At 31.8% G+C, this 17,512-nt stretch overlaps 2 protein-coding genes across 2 annotated transcripts; one reads left to right on the top strand and one right to left on the bottom strand.

The window, feature by feature from the left end:
• The first annotated feature begins 9,543 nt into the window (after positions 1-9,543).
• Positions 9,544-10,510, top strand: LOC100783161 (mitochondrial import inner membrane translocase subunit TIM17-2). The gene has a single exon (XM_003556040.5). The coding sequence runs from the start codon at positions 9,666-9,668 to the stop codon at positions 10,305-10,307; it is 642 nt and encodes a 213-aa protein (XP_003556088.1). The 5' UTR covers positions 9,544-9,665; the 3' UTR covers positions 10,308-10,510.
• Positions 10,511-12,983: 2,473 nt separating this feature from the next.
• On the bottom strand, positions 12,984-13,666 carry LOC100499767 (uncharacterized). The gene is given in 3 exon segments (NM_001248811.1): positions 12,984-13,200; positions 13,276-13,415; positions 13,545-13,666. Coding segments are annotated over 3 exon segments (294 nt in total). The 5' UTR covers positions 13,650-13,666; the 3' UTR covers positions 12,984-13,151.
• Positions 13,667-17,512: the final 3,846 nt, after the last annotated feature.

Raw genomic sequence — 17,512 nt, 5'->3', positions numbered from 1 at the left:
ATCATTGATTTTCGGCAATAAGCAAGTTTCCACATAACCCTATCTAAGTAGACAATTTTAAACATCATTTAATTATGCCACTTTTGACAAAAAGTACTTAAGGATATGCGTTTAGATGTGATTGATCTTCGTATGCATTTTTGTCCCAAACGTATATTGAAAAACCAACAATATTTTTTGTTCGCCTGTTGAAACAAAAATATTTATAAACCGTGAAATGGTTCTAATTCCATATTTATATTTAAATTTAAATTGCGTATGATTTTTTGAATTTAATTATATATTTTTATAATATGATAATTATACTCTCAATTAATCACAAATTATATATTTTATAATATGATAATTATACTCTCAATTAATCACAAATGATACATGTGATATGTTTTTAACATGTATAATATAATTATTGTTAAGTTATATTTAATTTTCTTCTTGTGAGGAATATGATAGTTTAATCATGTTTTAGAATGGTTTCGAAGTTGTAATGAGGTTTTTCTCCTCCTATAAATAAAAAAGGTTATATCCAGACTATTTTTTATCTATAAATTATACTAACTATAGATGCAAATTAAAGTCTAATTCATATATATATATATATACACGCGCGCGTTGAGAGAGATAAATTAGATTTGTTTGTTTAAAGTTATTTTTTATATATTTGTGTAAATCGTTTCTGTTTAATAAAAATCAAATTTTTACTTATTTTAAGAAGTAAATATTATTTTTTTATTAAAAAATATTTATTTTAAAGTTGTTTAATTTTAAATTTAAATAAACTCACACGTCATATGTAGTATGAGATCATCACGTGATCTTGACCAATGACGACATGACATATGAGATTCTTGATTAAAAGATTTTTGTTGTTGTTGTGAATGCTTTAAAGAGGCAAAAATATCAATTGGGGTCTCTTTTATAAATTATTTACTTAAATGGGTCTATTATGAAATTATTTATTTTATGAGTCTATTTTTTTACTACAAAGCGCTTCTCCGTTGATCGTGTTCAATGTAATCGCGATAGGTGGCGTGACGTGATTAGGTGGCAGGGGCGGTGGGACGTGCTGCTAATGCTCGCACTTTGGGTCGCGCCACACCTGCATGCGCGTTGGGTCACGCTCTGCGTGTTGACTCGCACCCTTAAGTCAAGCGCCTTGGGTCGCGCTGTGGGGCCAGGCGCGTCCATGGCCTTATAAATGACGCGGTCCCCCCAGGCCCCCCCTCCCCACTCCCCAGCCTCTTGGTCCCCTTCCCCAGCTGTTCCCCCAGCCACTCCTTCCCCATTGTCTCCTCTTTCTCAAACTCCAAATTTGTCATTTAAATATTATATTATAAAATTGTTAATTGTTATTGAAGATAATTATAGATAATAATATTGTTATTTATCATTTGTCATTTAAATATTATATTATTGTTTTTGTTAATATTCAATGATATTAATTATGATTTATGTTATTTATAATTTTTCATTTAAATAGTTAATATTGTGATTAATGTTAAAATAATTTGTTTAATATGTATGATTTGTGTCTGTATTTTTTAAATATTTTTAATGATAATATTATTATTATTTTTTTATTTGTGATTTTTATAGTTTTTGTTTTATTATATTAGTATTTTTAAAAATATATTGGATATATTTTTATTGTCGCATTTAATGAAATTATTATTGTTAATATTTATTTATATAGATGACTTGAATTCATGTGTTTTTTTTATATACATTTAATGGTGTTAATATTATTAATTATTTTAGTATTTATGGATATCGTTTTTGTTATAATAAAATCATTAGTAAAATGTATTTAAATATATCGTTATTTTTTATTTATTATTTATGATATGTATGATTATTAATTTTTTATTTCTATACAGGGATTTTAATATGACAAGTTCATCATCTTCTAATCATTATGATGTGACATCTGAACCATTAGAGGATGATTTATTATGGATGCAAAAAAATCATATATCACAACATATTTGGAATGGTGCTAATGAAAGGATTTTAAAAATCCGACGAGCTACACCAGTGTATAATCATAGAGAAGCACCGCCAGACGAAATTATTCCTCTATTACAAGTTTCAGGTTTGTACCCGATAATGAAATTGGCACAGGTGAAAGTAAATGGAGCATTAGTTAATGTTTTTATTGAAAGGTGGAGACCAGAAACACATACATTTCATTTGAAGTGTGGGGAGGCAACTATTACACTTCAAGATGTTTCTGTGTTACTTGGTATTTATGTGGATGGAAGACTTTTAACTAGCAATACAAATATTGACTGGTTTGAGTTGTGTCATGAATTATTGGGTGTAATGCCTGACGATGATGCAGTTGATGGAAACTCATTTTTATTGAGTTGGCTGGGTTCTCAGTTTGCAAATATTCATGATTTTACAGGCAATCAACAAGGGCCTGAAAGATTTGCTCGTTCTTGGATCTTAAGATTCATAGGAGGGGTGATGTTTGTTGACAAAAGCAGTAAAAGGGTGCCAATGAGATATTTACAATTTTTGAGAGACCTTAGAGAGTGCAGCACTTATACATGGGGAGCTGCTCTTTTGGGTGTCCTTTATAGAGAGATGTGCATCGCAACAGACTATAATGTGTTAAAATCAATAGACGATTTCACTCTCTTGATTCAATTATGGGCATGAGAACGATGTCAAACGTTAGCCCCGTCGTTTATTCCTCCACAACAACAAAATGCACCACTTGCCTATAGGTATACTTTTCTTTACTATTTTTAATTGATTATTAATAAATATGCTTGGTTGATGCTAATCATTATTGTATCTAACATTTTTACTTTTTGTTATATAATTTTTTGTGAAGATGGTTGGGAGGTGAAATTCATCACATAGGCAATGATAATTTACTTGATTTTCGTCGTAAATTAGATGTCATGAAACGCGACGAGGTAACAATTTTGACATTTATTTATTAAATGATGTTGTCATTCTTAATTAATTTATTAAATTATACTTTTATATGCAGTTTCTCTGGGTCCTTTATTCTGGACATGTGAAAATGAATTTGAGCCAAGTTTGTTTTATTGGGTCTGTATTATAGAGATGTATCGTACCACTTATTTGTTTTCAAAGAGTGGAATGGCACCAGCCAGATAGAGTCATGAGACAATTTGGAATGCAACAACCTATTCCCGGCCCAGTAATGCAACCCAGCAACATACATGACTTGACATCAAAGGGAAAAGAAGGAAAAAATTGGATGCGACTAATGCAACCCGCGCTTAATGAATGGAATAGTTGCTATGAAAGGAGAGTAGAGCAAACGTCGCCACAAACAGGGACCCTTAGTATGAACTCTGAATATATGAGGTGGTACAGGCGTAAAACAAAAGTTTATGTGGACCCAAAACATGCAAGAAAAGGACTATTGGTATACACTGTGTCATGGTAATTTAGAAAAGAATGTTGCAATTATTGAAGATTATTTTAATTACTATTCCATTATTTTATATGCAGGGTGAACTCGCTGAAACAATGCATTTTATGGTGTCGCCTCTTAGGAGAAGGGTTGGGAGAAGGGTTTGTACTTTTGACGATTTACTGCCATGTATTGAGAAGATCACTCTTTTGTCTGACGAAGAGGATAGGATACTTGAGGCACATGAAGATGCTCCCCCTTCTCAACCACAATTTGAACATAACAGTTTAATATACTATAGCGAAGTGTGGAGACTCGAGGCCTAGTGCGACGTCGGGAAACTGTTGATGCAACACCATACAATTTCCCTCCGATGCCAGAACGACAGCATGGAATGTATTACACACCGCAGGCATTCACCCAAGAATCATCGCAGTTGTCACCGATGTATTCTTACCCACATGATTTACAACCAGGATACAGTATGGCAGGTATATTTGGGTCATCTCCTCCTTCAAGGGGAACTCCTTCATTTACCCAAAGTGGCGAACTATCGACCCCAAATGCCCCACTTGGTGCTCCGTGGAATGTACCTGGAAATATATCCGACATGAATGACTTATTAGAGGTCGATTTACGTCATGATTTCTCTGCTGAGGCTGACCAAGTGGATGAAAGGGCAAATCGTAGAAGAAGAAATCCTGATAGGGCAGTTAGGAATTGGGACCGGCCATATGGGACTTCGTCGCGACATCACAGACATAGTGATGATTGATTAATAATGGGTTCTCCTTCATTTTCCCATGTTTTTACATTTTCATGTACTTTGTATTGTTTTTTTCCATGTTTTAACATTGTCATGTACTTTGTATGGTTTTTTTCCATGTTAATTTTATATTATTGCCACTTTAGCGTTTCAATCTTATTGTGCAATGCTTTTAAAATAAATAAAAATAAATAACAATAACGTGAATGACACATAAATGTCTTAAAGAATAACCAAAAACGAAGTAAACATTTCATTATCATATGATCTAATACATGACATCAACAACTGTCTTCTTGAGATTGCAATGGACAATTATGTCGGTTGTGTCCTATTGTCCCACATCTGCCACACTTGTATCGAGTTTGCGATGACTCCCTCCAATCCATTTCATTTCTTAACCGTGTTGATCTTGGCCTTCCTTTTTTGTCACGAATAAAACTTGGATAAGGCACAAGTGTCCACAACTCATCAGATGGGAGAATCGCATCGTCATTCCTTAAAGGCCACCATTGTGCGGAGTAAGCACGTAATATGTAGTCATTTGTGTACACAATATTTATATATTGATAGAAGTTTATGCTAACAGTACTGCACGCAACAATGATATGAGGCATGGATAGTGGTAAGTAGTAAATTGTCCACATTGACAGTAGCGCTCATTCAAGTTAACTGCCCATTTATGTCCACCTCGTTGAGTTATAGGGTCGAAAGCCTTCTCAACCTCAAATATTGTTCTCTGAATATCATATATCCGAACAATGTGAGAACAAGCCTATTCTTGATTTTCCTGAAGTTTTTTCATGATGTGTGAGCAATATATTTTTCCATTGCGTATTTCCCTTTGTGCTTGATGACCGCGATCAACAAAATACTTTCGACACCTACTGTATGTTGACTTCACAAGGGCAGTTATTGGTACATTGCGACATCCCTTGAAAACTTTATTTACACATTCCGATAGATTGGTTGTCATATGATCGTATCTACGGCCTTCTTTGTCATATGCCATTGTCCACTTTTCTTTTGAGATCTTCCCAATCCATGCTTTTACTGGGGAACTCAACTCACAAAATTTATCAAAATTTCTGTCAAAAATATGCTTACACGGGGTGTATCCTGCACATAATTAATTATCCACATCAGTAAAATTTGCACAAAAAATAACATATGTTAGATATGAAATAATATATGTTACATAAGAAATGTTACCTAATTTTTTTAACATTTCTTTTTGTTTCCCATTCTTAAACTTGTGATTAAAATTGCTTGCAATGTGACACACGCAATACACATGATACGCATGAAGAGGTTGTCACCCAAGTGCTTCATTCGCAACAGCTGACTTTATACTTGCATGATGATAAAAAATGAGACATATACCTTCTTTATCTGTCACATGTTCACGCAAGTGTGCCAAAAACCATGATCACGCTGTTAATGTTTCTCCCTCAACCACAGCAAATGCAAGCGGAAGAACATGACTATTTCCATCTTGTGTTGTTGCAATTAACAGTGTCCCGTGATACTTCCCATACAAGAATGTACCATCAATTTGTATGATTGGTTTGCAATATTTAAAAGCCTCTTTGCATTGACCGGAGGTCCAAAAGATCCGATGGAACTGCCGGTGTTCACGATTGACAGTATTGCCAACAACAAAATCATCATCACAAATTTGATAATACGATCTTGGCGAATGATTTTGCATGTGTTTCAACCATGACGGAAGAGCGGCATAAGACTCATCCCAGTCGCCATATTCAATTGTTATTGCCTTTTGCTTCGCCTTCCACGCTTTCCTATAAAAAATGTTGTAATTAAACATTCCATTGATCCTCTCTTGAATCAAAGAAATCTTGAGCGACGGATCTTCTTTGATCATCCCTATAAAAATAAGTACGAAAAATTATTGTACACCAACAAACACAAAAAAAGGATAAATAAGAATGAAAATTTATAATCATACCTACTACACAAGTGGCAATCAAATCAGAATCCAATTTATCATGGTCTTGAGTTATACTCATATTCAAGCAATTGTGTGGTCCTCCCCATTGCGTAACTTTCCATGTATACGTGTTTTTAGATAAAATTGCCCTCGTATAAAAAGGGCATGGGATGTCAACGCTTCTATTTCCACAACAGAAGACATATTTCTGTGATTTAGATTCAACAACTTTGAAACTTTGATGCACTTTCATTACATATTGTTGTAATGCATTTTTTACTGCGCTTTTGGTATCAAATTCCATACCAACATATAATTCTTGACCCATATTAAAAGTTGATCCCATATCTAAACCGCAAATATCTTCTTGGTCAGGATGACTCCAATTAATATTACTATAGTGAGAAGCAGAATCTCAAAATAGAGTCTGACTTCCACATACAAAAAATAATATACCAAAAATTTAAAATTCAAGGGTAGCAAATTATTTAAATATTATAATATTTATTTATATATAACAATAAATATACCTTCTCCCGATTGCACAACTGTAAGTGGTTCGATCAAACGGGCAGCTTCATCATCTGTGTCAGATATTTCATCAATATCCTCATCCTCATCTGTGAAATTAATTGCAGAAGCACCTGCAACATCAACTTCAACACATAATTCTATGACAGACATTTCTTGTTGTTCAAAACTTTCAATCATTGTTTCAACATCTTCATCGTCACAAATTTACAATGCAATATATTTACCTGCAACTAAAAATCTACAAGTGATAGTAGATATACTTTCATGTTTTTGTAATTTTACCTTGTCGTGTATCCTTTTTTTTAAAGTCTCAAAACTAATACCACGCTTTATTTTAATAGCTTTTTTAGGGCCTTCAAATGTGATACCATCATCAGTTTCATAGATCTTACCATTTAAATAGACGAGTGTAATAATTGAACTCATTTTTCAAAAATATACTTATAATAAATAATTAATGTCGTCAACAAACAATAATATAAAAAATATATTAACATAACATAAATTATTAACCTAAAATAAATTAACATCAACAAATTACTCAAAATAAATTAAACTAATGTGAGAACAAATTACTACTTCGCACACTCATGATGCAAAAGAATCGACATTTATTTTTAACGTCTATGTAAATTTTGCCTATTAAAAAAATATACCAACAACATAAATAATTATGAGCTTAACTAATAATAATAATAATATTAAAATACAATACAAAATAATTAAATATGTGGTAGACATAAAAACTACTACAATAAATAATTATTGTCATCAACAAAGAAATATAACATATATAAACACAACATAATTATAATCAAATATTAAATTATTAAGTTACAAAAAATTACCATTTATCACACAAAAAATATAAACAAAATTACTATTTCATTTTATCGTCCATGTCAATTTGTCTATGCACCTACAAAATATAATCATTATTATCATCAACAGAATAAATATTAAATAATGCTATAATATATTGAAGATAAAAACATTTACTAGTTTTGAGCAAAATTTCTAACCGATATAAAACACTTCAACAATGATACATACAACAGCAAGGAGTGAGACTCATCTGAACGTAAACCACTTCAATGATTTCGTAGTGCAAATGGAACGAAGGAGGAGGAGGGGTTTTATAGGAAGCGTGGAAGGAAGTGTCTGGCAGACCAGCACAACTGGTTGCGCCTGGCAGACCAGCACTTCCTAACCCTGTCCCGCCTCCCTTGCCACGTGTCACTATTACGGGGAACATGCCCAACGGAGAAGTGCATTGTAGTAAAAAAACAGACCCACAAGGTAAATAATTTCATAACATACCCATTTAGATAAATAATTTGTAAAAGAAACCCCAATTGGTATTTTTGCCCTTTAAAGATGCAAAGGATAGCTTGAAAAATGTCCAATTCAAAAAGTTAGATGTAAAAATTGATTGTGAAGCAATGATTAGATTTCAGGTGAAAAATCGACATGGCTGGTCATCACATCATTCACCATTTTTTTTTTTAATCAGAATTCTCCATAGCAAAACTTTTATGAGACTTCAACAATGAATTTTAGTTTTTTCTAATATTAATGACTATCTTCATAAATCAATAAAAAAAAAATTAATGGATTTTGTCTTCATTCACATACATCTTTTGAAAACTTCCTATAAAGTTATTCATTTAAAATAAAATCTAAATCAAACTAATATTTTATAGTTTAGTCCGGTTTGGTTGTTGTGATTTTGACTAAGATATTATTTGATTAAAATTTATATACTTTCTTTTCATATTTTAAATAAAATTACATAAAAAATTGTTGATAATAATTTATGAAACTTATTAATATGTTAAACCTTCTTTAATAAAAATTTGTAAAGTTTCATCTATTTTAAATCAAACATATTTAAAAAAAGTCATATGAAAAAGAAAGTAACATGCATTGTATAAGTTTTTTATACATAACACTACAAAATATTGTGAAACTCAAGTGGTACACACATAAAATGCACAATACTAAAGTAATATAAGTGTTAGTACAAGTGTTACGGTTTGGATCAGTTTCAAAAACGCAAACTACAGACCGGACTAAACAATCAGTAGTTTGAGAAAAAAATCATCTAAAGAAATCTAAAAATAATTGATTTGGTTCAATTTTTGATTTTTTGAGCAGTTTTCGGTTTTTATTTTGGATTTGAACACCCCTATAGCCAAGCAGACTTAAGTGTTGAGTTCTTAAGTGACAAGCTACCGAAAATTAGATGTATCTTATTGGTATAGGTAATACCAATTAATTCCTTTAGATGATCCTCAATTATATAATTTTATACATGTACAACCTTTGGATCTTTCTCTTTTTGGTGTAATTCGCTAAAGATGTTATGGGCTCACTAGCTTTCGCTTGGTTTGTCTTGGAATCAAGCTGTGCTACAAAAGAGTGACATTTCACACAATAATACTTTACTTCTCATTATCCTTGTTGGTTAAAAATTCTTTATAGATAATCTTTTTTAGGACCTCAACATTTAACTCTAATTACTTTATTGATGAATATTCCCGATACATTTAGCAAAAGATGAGTTCACTTGAGGTATTAAATTATGTTCAAGAGATCAGGAAGGATAAAAAAAATTACATTAATAATATGGCTAATTCGGACAATAGTGTAATTAATACTTTCAAATACATGTCACGAGAAACATCCACTAAGGATCCAATTACATTTTTAATTTCAACCATACAATAAGAATTGATATTATTTTAAAACATATTTTAATTTTCGTTATATACAATATTAAAATTAAAATTGATGTGTTATTTCTACAAATTAAAATAGCCATATTCCATTCCATATATTAATAAAATCAAACTCAAATATAAATATAAATTAAGATAAAAATCATTCAACATATGTAAAAAAAATATCTTCCCATTACACATGAACCATAATAATAATAAAGAGCCATAGATGCGAAATCAGAGAAAGCCCTAGAAGTAGAACAGAAGAGAAAAGAGAAAACAAAGAAGAGAGAGATGGGAACTCCAGAGACGTCAAGGGAACCATGTCCAGACCGCATCCTGGACGACATAGGCGGCGCGTTCGGCATGGGCGCGGTGGGTGGGTCCGCCTTCCACTTCCTCAAGGGCCTCTACAACGCACCAAGGGGCGCGCGTGTCGTCGCCGCGTCACAAGCGGTACGCCTCAACGCGCCGCGCGTGGGCGGAAGCTTCGCCGTGTGGGGCGGCCTCTTCTCCAGCTTCGACTGCACCATGGTCTACCTCCGCCAGAAGGAGGACCCCTGGAACTCCATCTTCGCCGGCGCCGCCACCGGCGGCTTCCTCTCCATGCGCCAGGGCCTCCCCGCCGCCGCCCGCTCCGCTGCGTTCGGCGGCGTCCTTCTCGCTCTCATCGAGGGCGCCGGCATCATGCTCAACAAGTTCCTCAGCGCGCAGCAGCCGATGCCGATGATTGTCGATGAGCCTCTTCCGCCTAACGGGCTACCGGGCCAGCCGGTTGCTTCGGCGCCGGACGCTGCCTCGCAATCGTCGTGGTTAGGTGGTTGGTTCGGCGATGGGAAGAAGGATGAGGCGGCGGCGGAGGCTACCGGAGGAAGCGAGACCAAGGTTTTAGAGAGCTTTGATGCGCCTCCTGTGCCCAATTTCGAGTACAAGTGAAATTGGTTAAGAATTAAAGATAATTTATTTTTGGGGTTTAGGGTTTTAGTTTTCTTTTTAGGGTTGGGAGGTTCTTTTTGAATCTTTCTTCTCAGTGATTGACTATTATTGTATCAGCAAGTATAGTTTCGATTTGCCTTGTTTTCTGTTTTCTTATGATATATCATATATGCTAATGCAAGAGAATAACAGGTGGTGTTAAATGCTTTTTAATTTAATTTTTTTATCGGCATATCTTAGTTGTTAAGTGTTAAATGTTTTTGATTTGAAATTCTTGATATCGTTAGTGGATAATGACCTTGTTTCATTGAATTGGGAAGATGATGAGTTAGTGGTTGAGCTTCATTCGTTGTTCATATGATTGATATATCATTTTGCAAATTGAATTATTGATTGTTGGTAGTGGTAGATGTTGATGCTGAAAGAACAAAATTATTGTAGGGGTTTACCTGTGTGGTGTATGTTGCAAGGGCACTGTTAAATTTTTTTTAAGAGAAATTTTGTTTCGTTTCATTTTCTTTTAGCATCTTAAGCTAGGCTGGAGGATGATTATCAGATTATGCATTGAAAAAACTGGTAACTTGTATGCTAATTCATGGAGGTATGTGTAAATACATTAATGTGTCCAGGGTGAAAAGATAGATTTCAACAGTATGGTGCAAAACGAGAGTGAAGACTCCATTAGCATCTAAGTATGACGCCATTGCTTCTTTTATGGAGAGGTAAAGTAAGAAGGGGATTGTTTCATAATGTGTTCATAAAGGTCATGCTAATGTTTTATTTTCTGCTGCTTCAGGTGTATATTGGGAGTTTTTATCATGGATTTCGGTTTTGGAGTAATCAATTATTCTGTAGTTCCTAAATTTGGGTGTATCTTCTGTAGAACGATAGCAATGCATATTAATTGATTATGACAAAACCAGCGGTATGTATTTCTCGTTTTTTGTGATTAATTTGAGAGCTAAGTTAAAGAAAGGCCATCGACCTGTTATTGTTTGTGCGAGGATTATGCACACAAGTCTCAAACTTCATTTTTTTTCAACTTGCTTCACGCGGTTCTTAGCATTCTTCATTACTTGTCACGTTTTGATGTTACTTCGGCCCCAAATTGTTCATCATTTCTACTCATTTTGCCATCAGTCATCATTTCTTACAGTGGTTTTCCATGTAAAGAAATGCTTTTCACTGCTTAGCTCAGTTGCTAATTAAAGAGCAAAATGCAAAATGGCATATCATGTGTACCTAGCCATACTGAATAAAAGATTTAAGTAATGCGCTACATTTATCCTAATTATATATATCAATAGGTTGTTGGAAATAATTGTGTATGTTTTAGATCTAATATATGATGTAATTAATTTTAATTATATTAGTATTGCTATTTCTTTTTATTATTTTTTTTATCTATTTGATAAAAATAGTTGATTTGATAAGATCCTTAATTAAATTAAATATTTGTTATTATAATTAAGATTATGAAAATAAGAAACAAATTATATGATTGTTATGGATAAGATATTAATAAATGTGATAGTATATATTGGATGAATATTAATAAATTTTATTTATTAATTTTTATATATAGATAATATGTATATAGATGATGTGATTATTGAATTGATTCAAGTGAGATATTCTAATGGATGATATTACTTTTTGACAATAGAAAATTCATGATAAGAAATATAAATTTTTCTTTTGACTTGAGATTGTCATAATAATTAACATGTCATTTATTATATTTTGATAATACATAATATTTTAGATCACTAATTGAATGGACATTAAATATAACTAAATAATTGTAGAGTTAATGAATAATGAAGATGAAATTTATCAACTTTTGATAATAACTTTTAAACTCTATAATAAAATAAAAATCTTGATCAAGACAATTGAATGAATGAAAAAATAAGTTTTCTTGAGTCATTCATTGAATAAATTTATTAATTTATTTGAGATTGACATAAATATTATTTTTTAAAGTTAATTCAAAACTACAAATGAAAAAAAAATGTTATATTATTTTTTTATTTGATTCTTGTAAGTAATAAATATTATTGGATTACTAACTTAGTGTTGAATCTAAAGGATTACACACAAAAGTGTTAAATTTTCATTAAATTTTTTTTAATATTTAATGATTAATTAAATATTTTAATATCAACAAATGATTAATTAATTTTTTGAATGAAATATTATATTTTTTTTGCTAATATGAAAAATATAAATACAATTGAAATGCTTGGGTGAAAAAATAAAAATGATCCGACCATTTCGTTAGCATGTTGTTGAAAATCAAAAGCAAAGTCAGGTGTGATTTGTATTGAAAAGTTAGTTCTACACCGTGCTATAAATACAACCTGTCTTTATTTAATTCTTACAATAATATATTTTAAACTCAATAAATCCATTTTTATTTCAGTATGAACACTGATATTTACTTTCACTAGTATGTCATTTTTAAACCATCCTATTAATTTTTCCAAGGACTATCGCTTAAAGTCACAGAACTAAAATTGATCAATTCTAATACATTTTAGACTAATTTTATGTGTTACTCTAAGAACATAAGAATAAAACGTTTGACATAACAAATATTTAAACTCGTAACACTAAATTAAAGAAAATTGCAAAACAACAACAACAAGTAACACAAGAGCTGCGGAGCAAAGTAAGAAGCACGGTTCCCATTGCCATATTCAGAATACAAAAACAGGATATAAATTCTTAAAAACAAGTCCCCCTCAAATGTTTGTAACAAGTTGCATTCATAAACTAAGACAAATTATTTTCCAACTCAATCACAATTTGCATGTTGTAGGACGCATCACATTCACAACATCAATCATGCAGAATACCCAAAATGTCCTCATCCCTAAACAAATGGAACCTGCAAAAAAGAAGAAGAAAAATAAACAAAAACCAATAGGTAAAACTCACACAAAACACGATCTCGAAACCATACTCTTTGTCATCGAGCTTGATCTGCGTGCCACCGTACTCCGGCAAGAGCACGTGATCACCTTCCTTCACAGACACCGGAATCAAGTTCCCCGCCTTGTCACGTGATCCAGGTCCAACCGCTATCACCTTACCGGAATTAAGCTGTTTCAACAACCACACACAAAGACTTCCTTTAACCGATAAATTTATCGAAACAATTTTATGATACACAGAGAAACAAACAAACAAAATTTCAAATAAAGCTAAAAATAACGGTGGGATTTTTAAAACCTGGGAGGTCTTCTCCGGGAGTAGAATGCCGGCGCTGGTTTTGGAGGGAGGGACGATTTTCTCGATGAGAATGCGATTGAAGCAGGGAATCAAGCGCTTCGCCATCTCCTAATCTTTTCTGCAAAAAAACAAAGAACACTGATTTTAGGGTTGAGAAGGAGTGTGACGTATTTTTAAGACGCCAGAAGCAGGTGTTTTCTGGATGAGGGTGGAAGGTTCTAGGGACTGGGTTCAAGGAAGTAGGGTTTTTTAGGGTTTTGGAGGAGGAACATTCATTAACGTTTAAATGGGCTTAAGAAGGCCTTCTAAAGCCGAAAGAAGGGTATTAGAAAATTACTATTGACACCGTCCCCTGCTTTCGAAAAAGTTTAATCCCAAAATATCCTTTAATGGAAATACGTTTCCATTGTAAAAATTATACAACATAAACATATTTTTATTGTGTAAGGAATGAAAAAAAAATACATGATATAAATATTTTGTATATTATACTTTTATATAACATAAATGTGTTATTTTTTTTTGTATTTTTAGCACCTCTTACACCGCAACAAAAATATGATTTTGTTGTATATCTCTTACATAATGTAAATACGTTTCCATTGTTAAATTTTCAAAAAAATAAAATAAAAATAAATTGTAGATATAAGTTACTATTTTTTAAACTAATCATATTAATGGTGATATAGGTTTTCTTTTCTTTTTTTCCTCTAAAAATAGGTTATCTTTTTAAAATTGAAATTCAATTTATGAAGATACAATTCACCTTTTTTTAATACCGTCATATAAATTATATTTTTAATTAACACTGAACTAATTATGATAAAAGTTATCATTTATAAAATAACGTGATTTTCCTTTATTAATAGTAATCAAATTAGTTATGACACTAATTTATTTCATAATTAATTTTATTTTATTACAATTAAAAGGATAACTTATATCATCATTAATTCAAATTTTTATTAAAAAAGTAATTTACATCACAATTAATAATAATAATAATAATAATAATAATAATCACAATTCCATTTTTATTTAAACCCAGATACACAACAAAATTATAATTTTGTTACATAACAAATTCACAATTTTGTTGTCTGTTAAGTTTTGATTTAAAATGAAGTAAACAAAATTATGATTTCAATGTGTATTTATATGCTATGAATTCACCATTATGTTAAATCTAAAAATTAAAACGAAAATTAAAAAAGAGAAGGTGTGAGGGCCAAAGAGGGGAAATCGGGGTGCAAGAAATCTGGAGAGTGAGGAGTCAGGAAAAGGGAAAGGGGTGTAGAAAAATAGGGAAAGGGCAAGAGTGTCGGTTTGGATGCTTTCCAAAATTTAAGGGGTGAGAATAGAAAAGCTGGGAGTAAGCAAAATATTATTAGTTTTGGGGCCTGTGATGAAAGTTTAGAGTCCTACTTATTCTTAATTGGACACCCTTCCAAAAGAAAAGCATATTCATATGCTGTGAATCATTGTATGTAACCTTTTCTTAACATATTTTAAGGAAAAATAAAGATTAAACAGATTATATATGATGTGTATTTGTCAGTTTTAAATATGTATCTGAACTTGTGTTTGTTTTCTAATTAAGGTCTTTGTGGGACCTAATTAAAAAAACAAATTTATGACCCAATTGGATAAAATTAGTTCAAGCATCTAATTAAAATTGTCATTTTAGAGACCTACAAATTCATTTGAACTATTTAAATTAAGTAAATTAAAAAAAACAGTATTTAAAATTAATATATGAAATTAGTTTAAATGAATAAGATTCAATGATCTAATCATAGTCGAATTATGATTGAACAAATATTAATTAAAAATATTTTTTATTTTTTAATAAAATGTATTGAGTAATATTAAACTATAAAATATCAATAATAATAATTGAACTTTACTTCTTTGGTGTGTGCTAATTAAACTTCACTTATAAATATGATAGTTAAAAGAAAAAAGTTAGGTTATACTTGCTATAGAATGAAGAATTTAAGAGTGTTAAAGTACCTCGTATCAAAGCATTTATAGCACACTTTATTTTTCTATGGATTGAACATTTTTTTGTTCTAACTATTAACTATCATTTAACATTCTTTATATATATATATAATATATATATATATATATATATATATATATATATATATATATATATATATATAATATCATGTTAAATATGATCTTTGACTCTTTGATGATATATTGAAATATTCCATATTCTTGTGTACTTTAAGATATCATTAAATCCACTCTTTGCTTGAATTTTTGGATAGTATGTAGTATATATTGGAGGGACTGAGAAAAATTACTCGAGAATTAACTTGGAGAGAATGATAAAAAAAACAAAATCTAGGGTAGTAAAACATTGAGAATACAAATAGTTTGATATAGGAATGAGAAAGACTCAACCTATTCTCTAATCCAAACCAGCCCAAAGTTGATTTAGATAGATTTGAATTTTAAAAATTAGACTTGAGTTTGAGGATGGATTCAAGTTATGCCTTGGGTTGTCCCAATCCTGTCCAAGTTTTTTAAAAGTATAAGTTTCTAAATATCATCTATTGATATACAAACAAGGCTCTGACATGTTACCAAAAATACCAAAATGTCCCTAATTTGCTTACTGTCGACATAAGACACGTTGCCGTTCCCGCCCAAAAACATCTCATCGTTCTATGTAATTTATTTTTTTGTTGTTTCCAATGTGCGCAGTCCCTGACAGAGAGAAAGTGGGCTGAGCTTTGGAGAAAAGGTCTAAGCTTTGGAGAACGAATACTTTGGAGAAACTGGGTGAGATTTGAGAACGAAGAGACAATGGAATGCTTTGAATTCAAAGAAGTGACCAGCAACCTTGAGTAGTTCTTCATTTTGTTGGAGTACAAGTTCCTTTTCTTTCTTTCTTTACTTTACGTTTTTTATGTACTTGGTGTATACATTATTTGTTGCAGAACATTGAGTCGATGCCAACCCTCAGTAGTGGTTCATTTTATTTATAGGAGAATCAAGATAGAGTGGAGTGCTTCGAAGGTGAAAGAAGCCACCACAAACCCTGAATACAAGTTCTTTTTGTTTAAACAACCAAAATTGGCCATTTATTTTTTCACCTTGCGGCGATTTTGAGCTCAACACTCCATGAGTACATGTTCCTTTTCTTTGTTTGTTTATTTTATGTTTTTAATGTACTTGGTGTATACATTATTTGTTGCTCTCATTGTCTTACTTCATGAACCCGCTTAAGTACATATTTGATGGTTTTGGGTTGTAGTATTTGCTATGTTGGTGCCGTTGGAGGGAAACAAAGTTTTTCTTATAAATGATGTATGTTATATTTGTAGCAATGTCTCGCAAGGAAAACATAATCTTTGAGTTGCATACCAAGAAAGGGACTTGGAAGATAGTAGTACGAATCAATGATATGTGGCATGTTAACAAGCACAATGGTAGAAAAGCAATAGAAATGGTGTTCATGGACCAAATGGTGTGTTTACTGAGATTCCATATTGTAATTGAGTACATTCATTTTCCTTGCTTCCTTGCATTGATCACTTTCATTGTTCACTGTTACAGGGTGCAAAGATTGGTGCTACTTTTTCACGGGAACTGTTTGTTGAATTTGAGTCAAGGTTGCATTGTGGTTCTGCATATGTCATTCAGAACATTAAGGTTGTTGAGAATCATTCTGAATACAAAGTGAGTAACATTCCATTTTTGGTTTATTCATTAAAACTACATCTTTTAAGGAGGCCGAGCATCCTGAGATTCTTCCTGGTGTCTATGTTATTACTTCATTTACTGATATTATTGTTGAGGGGGCACCACGTGACACTTTAGTTGGTATGTGCATTAGTCAACTTACTAGAATATACAATATTATACTTTGTCAAGAATACTTATGATTTTTTTGTGTCCTGATTTTAAAATAGATATTATTGGTGTTTTGGTTGAAGTCATTAAGTGTAAAA

This window comes from Glycine max, chromosome 20, assembly GCF_000004515.6.
Source record: "Glycine max cultivar Williams 82 chromosome 20, Glycine_max_v4.0, whole genome shotgun sequence".
NCBI classification, from domain to species: domain Eukaryota; kingdom Viridiplantae; phylum Streptophyta; class Magnoliopsida; order Fabales; family Fabaceae; genus Glycine; species Glycine max.
The sequence above is the reverse complement of the archived record's forward strand: the minus strand, read 5'-3'. Positions and strand labels throughout refer to the sequence as shown.